Source organism: Myxocyprinus asiaticus, chromosome 14, assembly GCF_019703515.2.
Source record: "Myxocyprinus asiaticus isolate MX2 ecotype Aquarium Trade chromosome 14, UBuf_Myxa_2, whole genome shotgun sequence".
NCBI lineage: Eukaryota > Metazoa > Chordata > Actinopteri > Cypriniformes > Catostomidae > Myxocyprinus > Myxocyprinus asiaticus.
Genome location: NC_059357.1, coordinates 39,219,423 through 39,239,111, shown reverse-complemented (window position 1 = coordinate 39,239,111; position 19,689 = coordinate 39,219,423). Strand labels below are relative to the sequence as shown.

Genomic DNA, 19,689 nt, shown 5'->3' with positions numbered 1-19,689 from the left:
CACTTGAAAAATACATCGTCTCCATCGAACTTCAAAAATTCCCTCAAAGTCCTCCACCTTTTACATTCGATACCAATGTTCACTCTGGTTTTACTCCGTTCTCTGTCTCTGTCTTTTAGCAAGTCTTTGAATTTTGGTGAAGCTAAATTTATTTTCCACTGAGTCTGTACACGTCTGCCATGGATGTTCATTACTAAAAGTAGCCACGCCCCAAACTTGCACTATAGGTTTAACTAGAAAGGGATGAGTGGAGCTGAGCGGGCCACTCAAAATTTAAACATTAGTGTGTTGATAGTGCCAGGGAGGCTCAGTGTTTATATTTTGGGGAAAGAAAACCCACAAATGGCTTACTTATAGTTGTCAGTGGACAATAAACTGGAATAGAAGAATGTATTTTGACATCTCAAAAGTTACATCACCTTTAAGTGTCCTGAAACTAATGTCACAGTTAGGGTTGCAAATGTTAAAGAATTTTCTTAATCAACAAACGTTAATGAGTGAAAATTGATTAATCATTAACAATAATAATAAACTGTAAGTGGTGTACAGCTTAGACGCATAGTTTTCTTCCTACATTTGGGCTTCCTTCTCTTTATGTAAAATATTATTTCATATATGTGTGTGTGTGTGTGTGTGTGTATTGATTTGGGGTTAAATAGGGCAGGACATTTTCTTTACAGATCTCATGAGATTCATCCATTTATGCTGTTTAAATAAAATAAAAAATGCATTGTATTTATCTTTTAACTCTATTGACTTTCCAAGGTGTTTTTAGTGTATTACAGTAATGAGAATCACGATTGAGAATAATAATTACAAAAAGCATTGTGAATGTAGAAGGTAGTTTTCCCAGGCATTGCAACAGCTTTGTTATACACAGAAGCACAGTTATAAATGAGGACCGACCTGCAGTTCTATATTTGATATGTTCTAGAGCAGGGATTGGCAACCTTTTTGACATGGAGTGCCATTTTTTTATTTTCCTAGTCAATGGCTGTGCTGAAGCACAACATTTTTTGTAAAACCCAATGATGATGATAATCATGATCCTGCATGTGAATTTTCACAGAGCATCTTGTGAAAGTGCTTTAATGAATGAAAAGCTGTGCTTTTGTACAAAATGAGTGAACACAGTTAATGTCACAAATTTGCTTATTTGTTTTCTGATAACGAAATTGTGTGGAATTTTAAATATTTCTTCTATTATGTCATTGTAATCATGTAATCACTAGCACGCAAGCAACAGCGAGAGAGGAGCAGACTATTTTATTTATATGAAGGTTTTCACACATGCATTCCAGTCTACATCTTGATGTAATCTTTCCTCATGATCACGCAGTGTGTTTTCATCAGATGAATGGGAGACTAAACACTATTAAAGTGTGACGAAACGCGCTGCACGTGCAAGCCATTCACGCATCACAAGCCGATCAATTATTTGGCCCTTTTCGGCAAATCGCACCTCCAGAATCCTAAAACTTTATTTCCAGGTTTAATTTATATTTTGAATAGACTCCGATTTTTGAACCCCACGATGTGGGTTTATGTTTTCTCTTTTAATCGTTTAATATAATTTTGTGTGTGACCATGGTTTAAGGAGGGTGTACCTGTATGCTGGGTTGGAAATCTCAAGGATTAATAGTGGTGTTTTCCTTATTACATCACGTGTTGTTCTGAAAGTAAAAAGAAACAAATGAAACCAGGAATGTAGGCTGCCATCCGCAGCCTGACCGAATTAAAGTGGGCACGTTTACTCACGCGATTAACCAAAAGTGAAGCTCTGCCGGCTCGTGATGCGCGAATGGCTTGCACGCACTGCACGAGACTGTTGGGTATACTGCAGTCACGTCACATTTTTACTTTTTGTTTAGCCTCCCATTCAGCTCATGAAAACACGCTGTGTGATCATGAGGAAGGATTACATCAAGATGTAGATTGGAATGCAGGTGCGGAATTTATACAAATAAAATTGTCTACCCCTCTCTCGCCATAGGTTGCTGACCCCTGATATAGAGGCTGTAAAAAGGTTGCTGTTGACTGCTTAAGTCACTTCTGCAGACTCCTTGAGTTGACATTTGAACAGATATTTTTGTCAAGTCCATCAATCCCCTTCAGACATTTCTTAGCGTGCTACCATTTCTCGAATAAGTGCTACCTGGTACACATTTGGTCTGTTGTGCAAATAATTACATGGTTTATCCTGCTTTTCTCTTTTACAGTTAAGGAGTTTCTCGCTAAAGCCAAAGAAGATTTCCTAAAGAAATGGGAGAACCCAGCACAGGTTATTAAAGTCCATTTTCTGCACTGCACACACACAATCACTTTGTCACAAGTCATCAAGCTAATATCAGTTGGTGAACGCTCCCTTCTGGCCACAGTGTAAACTGGCTTGCTGTTGTTTTTTTTTGTAGTGGACTAAGTACACAAATTCATTGCTTGAGTTATGGTACAGATTCCCTGATGAAATATTACTTGAGTAGAATTAAAAGTACTTTTCTCAACTGTGTAAAAATACAGAAGTACTTACTTTTTGAATGTACTTAAATATCAAAAGTAAAACTATTGATCTGTTAGTAGGACTATAGTTTATTATTTGCATTTGATATGCTCCATCCTCCTCAAAATAGATAAAACATGTATGGAGGATTCTTGATCTTTTCAAACTTTGTAGTTTTATATTTTAAAACTGTGCTGCAAAAAGTTGGTCATCATGTTAATAATTAGTGTGGTACAGAAATGTCCATCTTCTGTTCAGATATTGTGTGCTAATTCATCCTGTTTACCTTTTTATGTGTCTGTATTTACAGAACACTGCATCTCTGGACCACTTTGAGAGGTTGAAGACTTTGGGCACCGGCTCGTTCGGTCGAGTTATGCTAGTCAAGCACAAAGAATCAGGACAGCATTTTGCTATGAAGATCCTCGACAAACAGAAAGTAAGCGGAGTTGGAGGTGAAAGATGTGTGTTTGTGTGTGTGTGTGTGTTGGAGCTCAATCTCTTGTGTCTTTCAGGTGGTGAAACTGAAACAGATAGAACACACACTGAATGAGAAACGCATCCTACAGGCTGTCAGCTTCCCGTTCCTGGTGCGATTGGAGCACTCTTTCAAGGTATCAGCTACTCATGTGTGAGAGTGTGATTTAGGGCTGGGCAATATAGTTAAAAATGATATCTTAATATTTAAGTATTTGCATTCAATTTGATTTGTATAGCGCATTTTACAAAAAATATTGTTACAAAGCAGTTTTACAAAAAATAGAAAAATAGTGCCTTACAAACCCTACAGTGAGCAAGCTAAAGGCAAAAGTGGCAAGGATAACCCAAAATGTATTATATAGATGAGGAGTAAAACCTTCTTTCGGTCAAAGGAACCACCATTTCAACCAAACTAAGCCATTGTTTCCCGTTAGATTTGAAAGGTTTAATGTAAAAATAAAAACAATCCACACTTTTTTCACTAATCAAAGGGAAACATTTAATCATTTTACATTTATATGCACCAATATAAGAAAACAGTAATGAACAGCAATTTTTATTTTTGGCAAAAACTTTTAATACATAGAAATATGCCACACTGGGACTTCCGTGAACATTTTTGAGTGATGACGCAAATGAATTGTTCAATCAGAATTGACTGGTTTGAACTTGTTCAAAAGTTAAACCCACCAACTTAAATGCCATTTTTGCTACTAAGGTTTAAATCAGAGACGTTATTAAAATATCTTTGTTGAAACTCTCTTGTACTCATGAAACTAGTCTAATGACACAAACTTTTAAGGGAGAGTTAATGGTGAAATAAAAAGCATTAAAATCTTCACAATATTCGGAAAGCTTTGTTTTATATTGGCAGCAAAATCATTCCACATACAGTACTGTGCCAAAGTTTTAGGCACTTGTGAAAAATGTTGCATAGTGAGGATGTCTTCAAAAATAATGCCATAAATAGTTTTAATTTATCAATTAATGTCATACAAAGTCCAGTAAACATTAAAAAATCTAAATCAATATTTACTGTGGCCACCTTTGCCTTCAAAACAACACCAATTCTCCTAGGTACACCTGGACACAGTTTTTCTTGATTGTTGGCAGACAGGATGTTCCAAGCCTTTTGGAGAATTCGCCACAGTTCTTCTATCTATTTAGGCTGTCTCATAGGGTTGCCACGGTGTACAGTGTTACCGGTTTTACTTGGTACGTGGGACAATAAAAATTATACCGGGTAAAAGGTATATTGCATTATGCATGGAACTTCCAATATCAATACAATAGCTTAACGAATAAAATAGCCTCAAATAAAGAATAGTTGCCTAATGAGGTGTTTGCAACCCATGATAAATGAACCTAAATAACACATAGAAATCCAGATGTTCTTTACCAACGTATCAAATTGCACAGGCAGCAAAGTATGCGCACTGACAGAGGATTCATTTAAGGCAGCGAATATAATGTGCATGGTGGGTAACTGGTAAGACATCTCGGATTCAGAATGACACAAGAAATGCTGTTAGACACACACGTGCTTTTTAAGAACAGATGACAGAAAAGCCGTCTACGCGCATGTCTGACACGCTGCTTGTTCGGAGGCATGCAGTCTCGTGGAACACGCATATGTAAAGGGTTCTCACTCTTTCTTTGTTTCAGTCTTCTGAAAATGTTTTGCAAGAATAATATCGTCTATGAGAATGCTGCAAATGACCTCAGAAATCTCAGCTCAGGAGGTGCTCTGAGTTCAGTTCACTTTATTTCCTCAGAGCAGTTAGTTGTGAGTGCAACTCTGCTGGGTCACTTTATATATAGCCTATACATCTGTGATTAAATCATAAAATAATACAAAAACACGTTCACCTCAAACCTTGATTTATATTTCAGTGATTATTATCATCATTATAATTATTTATAATTAGGACACGTCTCTGTTGCCTCTGCTTCTGAGACAGTCAATCTGCGCATCTTATCACATGGCTCGTTGTGTATGACTCAGCGAAGACTCACAGCACGGGAGGCTCATGCTACTCTCCGCGATCCACGCACAATTTAACACGTGCCCCATTGAGAGCGAGAACCCCTAATCACGACCACGAGGAAGTTACCCCATGTGACTCTACCCTCCCTAGCAACCGGGCCAATTTGGGAGTCAACAGTAAACAAAGTTTAATGGTAAAACTCAACTTAAAACAACATAAACATGAACATAGACACAAACAACGCGGCTGCGTGCGTCTCTCTCTCTCGAACTGGCGCCTCCGGCTCATCTTTATCCCCCTCCTGGCTGATTAGCCCAATTCAGGGCCGGCCGTGTGCCCTCATGAGGGGAGGTAAAGAGCGAGGCGGAGCAAGAGAGAGAGAAAAACTTCTTCGCTGGTTCCCGGACACGCTGTTGCCCAGTCCTCAACCGCTCCTCTGCCCTCTGGTGGACAACAGCTCACTCCTCCCCTGGTGGACTGCAGCGGTTCCTCCGGCTCTTGGCAGCCGGCAGCGACCCCTCCGTCCCCAGGCAGATGGCCGTGGCTGCTCCCCTGGCGGATGGCAGCGGCGAGGACTCCGCGACAGCGCATCCCTCCTCCCTCTCGGGTTTCAGCACCACTGTAACAGTTAAAGGATGGGCAAGGAGGAGGCGGGAATCGGCTGAACAGTAAACAAAGTTTAATGGTAAAACTCAACTTAAAACAACATAAAACAAACATGAGCACAGACACACACACAACACAGCCACATGTGTCTTTCTCTCGAACTGGCACCCTCTTTATCCCCCTCCCGGCTGATTAGCCCAATTCGGAGCCGGCTGTGTGTCCTAACGGCCTGGCCCCGCACTCCTCCTCATCACACACATTAAAGACAAATGTTTTTGTGAAACATCTTACAACACCTTTAAGCGATTTTAGCCATTCTACTTCCACGAGACTGAGCCGTTGGATTAGCCACACCCCCTCTTTCCAAAACCCCCTACTATAAATATTCCAAATGAGCTTTGAGACTGACATCGTGCAGAAACGGATGTTAAAATAGCGCCCTCAACTGACAACTGTTATGAACAAGATGGCTGAAAAATTGCAGTAAGTCTCAATAATTTGCTGCAACTACAACACAATAGATCGTGCAAAATGATTGACCGTTCGGAACCGTCATTGTCCACGGATACATTTTTGTTTGCTGTTTACAGAGTCTAGCGCTGTCACAGAGGCAGATGAGATATCTTACAACACATTTCATTAATATCTCTGAGGGAGTAGGAACATTTTTTGCATACCTTTCCATGAAAAAAATCACTTACAGCACCTTTAAGTGCCTAAGACATTTGCACAGTACTGTATATCATGAATATTCAGTATTTCGATCCACCCTGTGTGTGATGGCATATTTAAGTGTGTAAAAGTTCATGTGTGCATCAGAGGAATATCTGAAGTGAGTTTTATTCCTTTTTTAATTTGTGTTCACTCCTCAGGATAATACTAACCTGTATATGGTAATGGAGTATGTTCCTGGAGGAGAGATGTTTTCTCACTTACGTAGAATCGGGCGGTTCAGGTGAGACTTTGTGGGCTGTGTATTCTAGCTGCTAAACTCGCACCATCTCAGGGTTATTAGAGTTTGATTACAATGCAGATACTATTTAAGTAAACTGAAGAAAAAAAAAAGCTCAAATGTGAATTAAAAATTGTGAATTACTTGATTGGTGTGACTCGTTTCCCTTATGCATTCAATTTAAATTAAAAAATTCGCTGGTAGTTTTTGTTAATTGTAATTACTGAGTCCATCCCACTATATCACAATTATCTCTTTTGAAAATTATATTTGTCTCTGAGCCTGAATGATATCTAGTGAGTTAAATGGCTTGCCTTTTTCAATCTTCACCATTTACCTTCTCTGTGTCTTTCTCTGTGGTGCAGTGAGCCTCATGCCCGATTCTACGCTGCCCAGATAGTTCTGACCTTTGAATACCTTCACTCGCTTGATCTTATCTACCGAGATCTGAAGCCTGAAAACCTGCTCATAGACCAGCAGGGCTACATACAGGTAAATGCACTCATAAATCAGCTGTACAGGGTTTAAAGTCGGATAGCAAGAAACACTTGACTGAAATGATTCTCATGATCTTAAAAATCTTTTGATCTGAAGGTGTATGCTTAAATGTTTGAAATTAGTTTTGTAGACAAAAATATAATTGTGCCACCATATTAATTTATTTCATTATAAAACTAAAATGTAATAAAAAAAAAAAAAAAAAGTTTTTGAAATTGATGACTTGGACCAAATAATAAAGAAAAGCAGCCAATAAGTGCCCAACATAGATGTGAACTCCTTCAATACTGTTTAAAAAGCATCCCAGGGTGATACCTCAAGAAGTTGGTTGAGAAAATGTCAAGAGTACATGTCTGCAAATTCTAGGCACAGGGTGACTACTCTGAAGATTTAAGATTTATTTTGGATTTTGTTTAGTCACAACATAATTCCCATAGTTCCATTTATGTCATTCCATAGTTTTAATGACTTTACTATTATTCTAAAATGTGAAATAAATTATAATAAAGAATGAATAAGTGTTTCAAAACTTTTGACCGGTAGTGTAATATATATATATATATATATATATATATATATATATATATATATATATATATATATATATATACACACACCTCAGTGATGCCGGGCGATGGCACTGGACCCCCCAGCCATCCCTTGCTTCAGCGCCACCGATTCGTGATCCTCCGTCAGCGGCCATCCCTCCATCCTTACGGCCCGGCCACACCCTCCTCCTCGTCACAAATACCAAACAAATGAGACCAAAAAAAAGGCTCTTTGATTTTTTTGAAGAGTTATTAGCCTTTAATTTTGGGCATGCACCTGAAAACACCTTCAGAGATTAAATGGTTAAGCAACTGGATTTATGGGCAATTAATGAGCGAAGAGAGACCCAAGACCCACAACCCTAATATCGCTCTGCCGAGTTTAGATACAATTATACTGTAATATTGTGGCCCTGCACTGAGTGTTTTAAGACCACATAGACTGGATCTCTGACTCATGGGTTTATTACGTTATTCTAGGATTCATTATATTTGGTATTTTTGAGTTCTATATATAAAATTTTATCTGCATTATTATCCCTCATCTCTCAGGTAACAGATTTTGGATTTGCTAAACGTGTAAAGGGCAGGACCTGGACACTGTGTGGCACACCTGAGTACCTAGCACCAGAAATCATCCTCAGTAAAGTGAGTACCAAAGCTGCTGCTGTTTACAAGCTAGTTCACCCAAAAATGAAAATTCTGTCATCGTTTACTCACCCTCATATTGCTCTAAACCCGTAAGACTTTCTTTCCTCCGTGGAACACAAAATGATTTGTTAGGCAGTAAGTTTGTGACTGACAGCCTCAGTTACCATTCACATGCGTACCAGTTCAAGCTTTGCCATCTTTGACCTGCAAATACAGCAAAAATGCGTTTGACATTTTAATCATCCAAACCAGTTCACAGGTCTGTTCTGAAAGAGTAATGGAGAGCAAGGGGGAAATGCTTAATGCAAATTATAAATTGCATCTAATTATATGACTATGCATTGTTAAGATAAAAAGATAAATAGATTCTCAACTTTTCAAAGGGAGAAGATTCTTTCCATTTTTTTTTTTTTATGACGTCAAAAAACCATCTCACTTTGTAAAAGCTAGAAAATAGGCAGATGCCAACATGGACCGGTTATGCAACATGCCCTCATCCTCAAACCATGAATAAAACTATGCAAAGTAAATAAAAATACATGACTACATGAAACACGTGTTCACTTGTAACAACAATAAAACATGGTTTGTGTTGACCACAATGTGTTGTATACAGTGAATAAATTCAAGAAAACAAAACTGACCATTTTTTTTTATTCAGCCTGTCATGTTAAAAAAAAAAAATTATATTGTTGAGCCTATGCAGTTTATGGTTATGTTAATACATTCCAATGTCTGATTTTTAAGACATTTTTGTTCACTTTATATGTGTAATGAACAATTTTGGCACTGTGTTGGGTCGCCACTTGACTTTTTTCATGTCCAATGAAAAATCTGGGTCCAAAAGCAAAGCCAGTTAAGAATCATTGATCTAAACATCACATCAATACAAAGAAAATGAACTTTAAAGCTGCACTGTTTGCAGTGTTGAGGGAAATGGAGTAGGTTATTGCTGCACAATTAATGAATCATGAAATGTGTCAATCATATCAGTCCATGTAGATGTGCTCCTGTCGGTCAAAATTTTCTAATTAATTTTCTATTTAACGTTTATTTTTGCAGCGGTTGATTATTATAACCAATCAGAGACATGTCCATTGCTCACATCTGTGTAGAATTTGTTCAAAATTTGCTTTTGGTTTTTTATGCTTCATAGAGGGCCAATGTGAAATTGATCATTTAGACAAGAATTCTTGATTAACAGCTGTATAGAATAGCAATAAGGTAATTCAGGAACACAGTTCTTGGCTTGTTTTGGATGTGTAGCTGACATAATACAGCATGCAGTTGATTCACCCAAAATAAGTAGTGTAATTAGTTCTGTCATTCGATTAAAATAGTTAATCCCGATTAATCACATTATTTTTTTTTCATAGTTAATCGCGATTAATTGCGATTTTGAAAGTGCTGAAAATGTACTCTATTTCCATTTATATGGGTTTCCGTTAGCCAGTAAATACAGTTTTTTGACAGTTAAACATCCCAGTGTCCGACAAATTCAAAAATTGTCAGACACAATGTCTGGCGAAAATATTAACACGAAGCATCAAAACCCCTTTAGTTGATGCCACAAATGTACAGAGTGATGCCATACCAATGATGACAACGCTTCGCTGCCACGGAGGTTTAAACTTTCCCGACAGCTTGCGAAGTCCTATTCCGCAAATACAGCAAAAGAAAGAAATTACATAACCTAACAATTTTTGTTATTTTAATAAATCTTTGTGATCAAAAATACATGTTGCAAATTGCAGTTTAGCTTTTTGCTTTGCCCTCTTTTTTTATTTATTTTTTTAGATGCTAAATCCATGGCTGCCTTTTTTTTATTTTTTTTATTGTATTTATTTTTTTATGGAAAAGCAGCTATAATGAACAAACTTTTATTGTTCACTGGACTTGATTGTGTCGTTATTATATAGCATATTATGCGTAGTCCATCATGATACAGCACAAAATAAACACCGAAATGAGATGACTGGATTTTTTTTCCAATTTGTCCGGTAAATTTTATAATTCCAGTTGGCCGGCACCAAAATGTCTTAGTAGAAACTCTGCTCTATATATTCCTCTTTTCCTATCAAAATACATTAAGTTCCTTCTTAGGAAAGAAAAGAAAACAATTTGTAACACTGTTTTATTAACATTTTCCAAACAAAGCCTTCCACAGTATAAAGATAGAAATGCACTAAAATAGCACCAGTTCAAGTAATATTAAACGTTTCCCAAAGTCTAAGTGAGATGTTGACTAATTGAAAGAACTAGTCCCCATAGATTTTGCATATTCATTGTGATTAAATCCCTTAAAAAATCATCCTCCACAATATGAATGAGCTGGCAGGCTGCTGTGGTTATCAACTTGCTATCCAGTGTCAAGCAGTGCTTTGAAATTTGAAATCCACATGAAAAGCACTGAATGGCAGAAATAGTACAAGTACTGTACTATGGCAGTATGCCATTCCGAACATGGCCAATGTCTTGTTCCGCTTTTAGCGCTGGCACTGCAAATGTAACGATACTTCATCCGAATTGTCCGTTAATCATTAGCTGATGCTTCGAAATGAGTTTAAAGCCAAGCTAGCCGTCCGCAGCCGTCCCTCATAAGTGCTTTGTATGGCGAGTTTTTGTTTGAGAGTTTAGACTTGAGGTGCTTCTGTGGTAATTGAATTGCACCTTACAAAGGCTACAAAGTACTTGATTTTTGTCAAGTTCCATCTGGGTTTGTTTTGTAAGAAGTCTTTTCTCCATCACTTGATCATTGACACGGAATACCTGTTGTGTGTTTCTGGTGTGTACATCCCCTCTGGACACATTGCAAAGGTTCTGCCCCATTCCAAACAGTGTTCAGAACTCACATGGAGCTGAATTAAATGTCAGAATCTAATGTGAAAATTGATAAATGTGCTGATAAATAAATATTCTGTTCTAAATATGTCAAAATAATCTTTTCACATATGGCCTGTTCAACCTGTTCTTAACTTCCAGCTATCCTTGCCTCCTCTTGATCTCTGTCTCTCTCTCTTAGGGTTATAATAAAGCAGTGGACTGGTGGGCTCTGGGAGTGCTCATCTATGAAATGGCTGCTGGTTACCCTCCTTTCTTTGCTGACCAGCCCATCCAGATCTACGAGAAGATCGTCTCGGGAAAGGTGAGCACTGAAATGCAATATCAGGATGCAGTGATTATTTGGCCTTGTGTATTCTACTGGTCTGACTTTGTCAATCTTCCTCCAGGTCCGCTTCCCCTCCCATTTTAGCTCTGACCTGAAGGATCTGCTGAGGAACCTATTGCAGGTTGATCTGACAAAGCGCTTTGGGAACCTCAAGAACGGCGTCAATGACATCAAGGGCCACAAGTGGTTTGCAACCACCGACTGGATTGCAATCTACCAGAAGAAGGTTAGAGTCTACCTGAATTATTCTGGACTTTCATAATGGTCTCAAGGTTAATGGTGTGTAATTTTCAATTTCTGGCACAACCAATAGCGTGAGTTTGTGGTGGGACAAGGGCTGTCAAGTCAATATGAAACTTCTGAATAAATGTAATGTGAGTGTAACAGTTCTTTCTACAAGTAAAAATGTGTGTGTGTGTATATATATATATATATATATATGTACTAGGGCTGTTGATTTAAAGTTGCTGTAAGTGATTATAGCCAATCTGGAACTTCCACGAGACTGAGCCGTTAAATTAGACGCTCCATCTTTTCAAAACAATTTATAGTTAATAGGTATATAACTATTTCGAATTATTTCATTATTGTTATCTGAGGGCTTTTCTCAGCAATAATTTATATATGCGATTAATTGTGATGAATTCATCTGCATGTTACGAAGCCCCTTAGAGGACAGGGCGGGAATTTTTTTTTTTAAATTGTTTTGCGTGCCCTTGCAATAGTAAATTTACAATGATTTTACTACAGTAACCATATTTTAACCATGATATTCATAGTAAAACCATAGTGATAATACAGGAAAACGAAAACTATGGTAATAAAAATCATAATTTTGTGGGTTTCATGGTTTTACTATGCAAATACCATAGTTTAACCATGGTTTTACTCTACTTATATTGTGGTAGCCTAACATTTAAAAAAAAAAAAAAAGGTTTCATTTGTTAACATGAACTAACAATGAATAATACTTGTACAGCATTTATTAATCTTGGTTAATGATAATTTCAGTTAATGTTTATTTCAACAAATGATTTTTAAAATCAGAACGTGTTAACATTAGTTAATGCACTATGAACTAACATAAACTAACAATGTTATTTTTATTAACTAACATTAACAAATTTTAATAAATACTGTAAAAATATATTGTTGATTGTTAGTTAATGATATAATGCATTTACTAATGTTAACAAATGTAACCTTATAATAAAGTGCTACCAATATTGTAGTAACCATTTTTGGCGTAAAACATGTTTTTTTTCTATTGTAGGCCTAATATTGTGGTAACAATGATTGTTTTAGGCCAACCTCTTTTTAATTCTTATTTTATTTTATTTATTTATTCATTGACGGAATTTACTATAGTAATATTTTACTAACTATGAAAAGTAACCATGTTTTTTTGTTTTTTGAAACCATGGTTTAATACAGTATACTGTTTCCATATAGTAACTATGGTTTCACTATAGATTAACCATGATTAATCTTGTGGTTACTATAGTTTTACTACAAATACCATTGGATGCATGCAAAACATATAGCGAGGGAACGCAAAACATATAGCGAGGAAACACAAAACATATAGCGAGGGAACGCAAAACTTGTTGCAAGGGAACGCAAAAGATATTGTGAGGGAACACAGAACTTGTTGCGAGGACACGCAAAACTTATTGCGAGAGAAAGCAAGCTATTAGGAGGGAACGCAAAACTTATTGTGAAGGAACGCAAAACTATTGCGAGAGCACACATATCATATTACTAGGGAACGAAAAACATTGCTTGGGAACGCAAAACTTATTGGGAGGGAACGCAAGCTATTAGGAGGGAACGCAAAACTTGTTGCGAGGGAAAGCAAAATATATTGCGAGGGAACACAAAACTTATTGCGAGGAAATGCAAGCTATTAGGAGGGAACACAAAACTTATTGTGAAGGAATGCAAAACATATTGCGAGGGAATGCAAAACATATTGCGAGGGAACGCAAAACTTGTTGCAAGGGAACGCAAAAGATATTGTGAGGGAACACAGAACTTGTTGCGAGGACACGCAAAACTTATTGCGAGGGAAAGCAAGCTATTAGGAGGGAACGCAAAACTTATTGTGAAGGAACGCAAAACTATTGCGAGGGCACACACATCATATTACTAGGGAACGAAAAACATTGCTTGGGAACGCAAAACATATAGCGAGGGAACGCAAGCTATTAGGAGGGAATGCAAAACTTGTTGCGAGGGAACGCAAAACTTATTGTGAAGGAATGCAAAACTTGTTGCGAGGGAATGCAAAACTTGTTGCGAGGGAATGCAAAACATATTGCTAGGGAAAGGAAGCTATTAGGAGGGCACGCAAAACATATTGCGACTGCACACAGAACTATTTCAGAAAAAAATTATTCCCTTCCTGTTGTCTAAGGGGCTCCATAGCATGTCGTAAATAATTATAATAAAAAAAAATATATTAATTGACAGCCCTAATATTTACATATTATGATAGAACATTACAAATTTCTTATCAAATAGCTCACATAAAGCACAGGTTTTTTTTTTTTTTGTATACCAGGTAAAAAGGAGGCTATTTTGCACTTTTAAATCATTTTTGTGCTTCTGTTTTTGCACTTTTAAACAGTAGATCTTACATTTTACATATTATGGTAGAACATTACAATTACATTTTCCAGATTTCATTTATTTTGGTAGGTATTTCTTTATTTTACACAAAAAAAATTATAAACTTTATACAACGCAGTAAATTTTCATTAAAGAAAAGATCGTTGTTTTAACATCAGCATTTTCATGCTTGTGACTGATATGCCGACGGTCTTAATTTGGTCAACGGTTGGCTGATAAATATCAATTGCCGATACATCGGTGCATCCCTAATTTTAACTTCAAATAAATTACATGAACTTTCAGCAAATCTGATCTGTGTGTATTTGTGCATGACTCTGTTTTCAGGTGGAGGCTCCCTTCATCCCTAAGTGCAAAGGCCCCGGGGACACCAGCAACTTTGACGACTACGAGGAAGAAGAAATCCGGGTCTCTTTCTCAGAGAAATGTGGAAAGGAGTTTTCTGAATTCTAGAAGCAGCAGCAGCAGTGGAGGAGAGAGAGGGATGGAGCAAATTAGATGTGGGGCAACAAAGAAAGAGTGAAGCAAATGTTTTCCAGGGAGAGATGATAGACTGAACTAAGCCTGTATCCGGTAAAAACAACACCCCTCACACACGGATGGAGGGATAAGAAGAACCAGAGAGTCCTAAGAGAGCGCCAGCAGTGTTGCCTTTTCAGATTCTTTGTCACTTATTAATTGTCCATTTTCATGTTTTCCCTCTCGTTTGGTAGCCAGGGTCCACTGGGCAAAGATTCATGTCTCTGTGACTGGCTGGCATAGGGGTATGTGACCTTTTGTTGTTTTTTCAGCGATGTTACATTCTGGTACAGAATTTTGGCTACTCCAGAGAAAATTACCCCTGTATTTATTTTTATTTTTTTTAGCAAAGGTGCCCTTGCTTGATAGATCTCTACCGTGTCATATTTTGTTTACTTCCTGCGCACCTACCCATATACAATACCAAGTCAAAACAACTTGCACTGTTAAAGAGTTCTCGCCCATTTCTCATTTGTATTTCAAGCATAACACCATCATTTTATAATTTTAACATGGCATATTAATTTTGTACATTTTCATACAGTGCTCTAAGTTCAGGCAGAATCAACTGCTTAGTTTAAAGACTGTTCATTGTGACGGTCATTCATCGTTTTCTAGATTCGATTAGGTTCAAACTGTTTACGGGACATAATAGGTCTAGATCAAATCATTCATTTTTTTGTAGCTACAAATTAAAAAAAAAAAAAATGTCATTATAAATGTCCTTCAATGGCATTTCCCTCACAGCAGTAAACTTGTCAAGAGGAAATAAGGTGTGTTTGCTTGAAAGAGACCATAAATGAGATCATAGCACTACAATCTGTAGCACATACAAGTACACTTGATGCTTGAAATGATTTTTCCACCTTTCCCAGATAGCTTTAATTTCAAGTTTTCCTGAAATAAATCAAGATTTTGTTTGCCAGAAAGAAAAGTGAAGGAATCTTGAAGTGAAAGGCTTGTACATCTGGTTGGAAAAAGCCTTGTTATTTTTAGAATAACGCTTTTAATGAAAAATGTTAAGGCAAGACATTGTTTCTGTGGTAACATGGGCTTCCTGGTGGGCATTTCTTTTTCTGCCGTATTTAAATGTGATTCTGAGAAATAAATAGTCCGATTTAGTTTTTTTTTGTTTTTTTTTATCCATACAGATGAAGTGAATAACCATCACCAGACAATTTTAGCCAATGTCCAAAACGAAGCAGCCATTCAACATGTTTAAGGCTTACTTGCTGAATCTGTCAATTTCTGCTTCAAATACGCTTGTTATTCATCAGAGTTCTGTTGTAGACTTGAAGCTCCATTAATCGACCTGTTAAAAGATCATCCAACGAATTAATCAAAATTTGTTTTACTCGGTGCAACGAAAATGCTTTCTATCTTGCGCTTTAACTTTGTAGGATGCAAGACAATCTTAACGCATATTTCCTTTCCCAGAAGTGTGCAACAATGCAAAGTCGGTTGCAATGATTTTATTTGGTTACGCTTGCATCAATTAATATTTATTGCAAACATGTTAAAGGTGAAGTGTGTAATTTTAGCACCACAAGTGGCACCAAACTGAATTGCAGTCTAAGTGGGCTGGACAGAACGACATTGGCTCAACCAATGCCTTGAATTTGGGAAGGAACTACCTGTTTTTCTGACCATTTGCAGACGTGTTTAAAACTTTGAAAACTGTCTTTTTTTTTTTTCTAGAGGCAAAGAAATTTCGCATTTTAAATGTAAATGTAAAATGCCAAATAACGCTTCTAGCTCGGTACTCGAGTTTTTTGCAATTAGGTTATGTGCTCTAAATTTAAATGATCACTATTTTTTTTTTTTATTATTATTATTTTTTATGAAGACTACTGTAGCTCCATTTTACCGAATGCTTGCAAACGACAGACTGGTGCCAACTTTCAATAACCGAAGTAACTATTGGACACCGAATGGCTGTTTATTGTAGAGGATGCCATTTTAAATTGTAGTATGGATAAAAATAATGTTTGTTTACATTTTCCTCTCAGGAAATGTTGGCACTTAAACCTGCCGGGTGCACAGCCAAAACAGATCGTATTGTGTCGCAGGCTCTGATTGTTTGGGGTGATGAAGAAAGCGAAACAACCACAAGGCAGATGTTTATATTTCACAAAACTTTAACTGAGGTATAGATTTAGGTCTTTTCTCCCCTAGCTGTTGCAGGGACCTTTGCTCACCTGATTTCTGGAGGCGTCACAAGGGGCCATAAAATGTGTGTGCAAACTGGAGAAACAGCTCCACCTTTTGGTTTTGAATAGCTGAAAAACAAAACAATCAGTGTTTAAGGAACGCTTCAGTAATCATCTACTGCTCATCTGTGGTGGTTTTTGATGCTAGAAGCCAAGCAAGACTATTCTCAACTGGTGCACTGAGTGAGATAATGTACAGGTTGAGCTTTTACTTGATTTTGAGAACTGCAAATTTGAGCTTGATCGTGATATGTAAAGGTTATATTCTAAGCAGCAGTGATTCTAACAGCATTCAAAATAAATGAAGATGCTGAGAGATGAGAAATGCTCAGATGCACCTTTCATTACACATCTTTTTGTCAGAGCATGGAAATATGTGATGATCTTAAGTTAAAGGTATTCGGATGTTGAAGTCACCCCTCTATGTCCGTCTGGTTCTCTGGGCCCTGTTCGTCCCCCTTTGAGATACATGGGTGTCACACATCCTCCAGTTTTCTTTTACATTGTCAGTCATCTTTTTTTGTGTGTGTGTGCATCAGTTCATGATACAGTTTGCCTTTGTACACATCCAGTTTCCTACACTCTTCTATTTGCTTTTTAAAAAGAAAAAAAAATCATGAAGAAAACATTTGATTTACTTTTGCATATTTTCTAAGTGTATTTTCAATAACAGGAGTCTCTTTCCTCCCGACATAGGTATGGTGATGGTGTAGTCTATTGTACCTTTTTGGGAAACAATACTGTATATTCTCTGCCTTTAACAGTCTTAATTATTTTACCTTCTGGAGAAGTTGATGGATACCCGTAGGACAGATCGAGTATGTTTAAAAAGAAAAATACACCGAATAATATTTTGCAACATGTATCATTCCAATAAAGTTTTAATTGTTAAAGTTACAATAATGTGGTGCCGTCAAATGTTATCCTTTTTCTGAAATTCATTCAGAATTTGTTTAACTATATTCAAGTTGCTTTGCGACATGCCTTGGTCAGCAGAGATTTGTTCTGTTTGGAATGGCAACCATACTTCTCACTATTTCGCAGTACATGCACAGTTTCAGTTTCTGGATTTTTAACATCTCTTTCTTGACTCATTATTTGATCTGACTGCCAAAAGATTTGACATTGTTACACAAAATTGACTAAAAAATGCAAAATAACTCTTCAGAGATTATAACCAGACAACGCTCTCTGAATTAATAATCAAAATAATAATAAACGTTATTTTTATATAGCACCTTCAAAGGTATCTTCTCAAGGTGCTTTACAAATTTTTTTTTATAATAAATATATATATATATATATATAAAAGAATAAAAAGGATAAAGACAAATAAAATAAGCATGCATATCAGTATAAAGAGTACAAAATAAAACAGAATATAAAAATAGATTAATCAGTAAAAGCTTTCCTGAAATATGTTTTAAGATAAGATAATTGAGTACCTAGTTTATAAAAATAAAAAATAAATCACGGTTACAGAAAGATACTTACAATGTCAGATTTCTGAAAAGAATATGGACCAATCCATAAACGTTAAACTAAATGTTTAGAGATAAGATGTAAACTATAAGTATACACATTATTGCATAAATAAGGTTAGTAAGTGATTTTATTACATCTTATGGCTATACTTTTGAAATGGGGCCAGTCCTTAAATGTGAAAATACGCACTATTTACTTCCAGTGTAAGTGTCTTACTACAACTGATTTATTATTATTATTATTATTATTATTATTATTTTGAAATAAATGAGATACAAGTTGAAATTATTTTTTGTTGTAATCATCATGACACAAATGCTGTTGATTGAGATTAATTTATTAATCCCAGAAATTCCTATAAACATGCAACATAATGAGGTCTTTGACAACAATGTAGCATACTACTGTTTGAAAAGTTCATTGTAGCATAATGCAGACTGTTTCACACACTTAAAAAAAAATAAAATAAATAAAAATAAATGGTATGCAGTATTCAGACCACATCCACATTAAGTTTCCTAATGTTGTCGTTTTCCAAAATATGCAGTTAAATGTGCACTCAGTAACTTTTGTCTTTGTGTCATCTTGGACTTACACTGACACCTTGTGGTTTGGATGCAGCATCATTTATAATCAATAGTTCTCAGTTTCAGATGTCATTGTAGAAATGTAGTATTCACAGTCAGGCATGATTACTTTAATCAATGAGTGAAAGAGTCAAATAACAGGACGGTTACTGAGATTCAGTGAGTAGTATTCAGCTGGTCATGTGATTCTAACATGGCAGCCTCCATGTGTGGACCCTCTCCATGTAGAATAAAACAGCTTTTATAAGGTTACTGATATGACTGGAGTCTTCAGTGTAATGTGAGTGCTCATGAGTTTATACATATATTGCAAAATTACAATTCATGTATTTAGGAGTTCAACTTTTTTAATGAGGGAAAAAATTACTGAGTGCACCTTTAAGTGGAGAGTTTTTTAAATGTCTCTGTTTTTGATGCCAGAAAATGCAGTTTTAGTGTGGTTGAGAGGCGTAAACATAGCAAAATCGATGTGTTTTCAAACGAAAACGTATTAGTGTGGACGTGACCTCAGTGTATACTGTGCAGTAGCAGTATGCTAGTTTTCCAAAACAAAGTCGTTAGCTGTGTCCCAAATCACGCACTATGCACTTACAACATACACTATGCACTCAGCCACATAGTGTATGAATATTCAAAGTGTAGTATCATCCCAAATGAAACATTCAACGTTTTTTTACTACACTGAAGCATTCACCATTTAACAGCTGACATATGTGAAGTTGTAAACATGCGATGTGCTGCCACTAGCTTTATCTTGTTGGCCTACTTCAGTTCAACGCTTGTATCACAAACAATATAGATTTTTAATGTACATTGTAAAGCATTCAACACATATTTGTAAGGTGCTATCTTCACTGAAGTTTCACTA

At 36.5% G+C, this 19,689-nt stretch overlaps 1 protein-coding gene across 2 annotated transcripts in view; it reads left to right on the top strand.

Annotated features, from left to right (window-relative positions):
• LOC127451641 (cAMP-dependent protein kinase catalytic subunit alpha-like) overlaps positions 1 to 17,652 on the top strand; it is a 40,132-nt gene extending 22,480 nt beyond the window's left edge. For both annotated transcript variants that reach the window (XM_051716483.1, XM_051716482.1), the window contains exons 2-10: positions 2,220 to 2,281; positions 2,808 to 2,936; positions 3,013 to 3,111; positions 6,444 to 6,526; positions 6,889 to 7,015; positions 8,122 to 8,217; positions 11,243 to 11,365; positions 11,451 to 11,615; positions 14,348 to 17,652. In XM_051716483.1, the coding sequence (XP_051572443.1) occupies positions 2,220 to 2,281; positions 2,808 to 2,936; positions 3,013 to 3,111; positions 6,444 to 6,526; positions 6,889 to 7,015; positions 8,122 to 8,217; positions 11,243 to 11,365; positions 11,451 to 11,615; positions 14,348 to 14,473 (1,010 nt within the window). In that variant the 3' untranslated portion in view covers positions 14,474 to 17,652. The remainder of the gene's footprint in view (positions 1 to 2,219; positions 2,282 to 2,807; positions 2,937 to 3,012; positions 3,112 to 6,443; positions 6,527 to 6,888; positions 7,016 to 8,121; positions 8,218 to 11,242; positions 11,366 to 11,450; positions 11,616 to 14,347) is intronic.
• Positions 17,653 to 19,689: the final 2,037 nt, after the last annotated feature.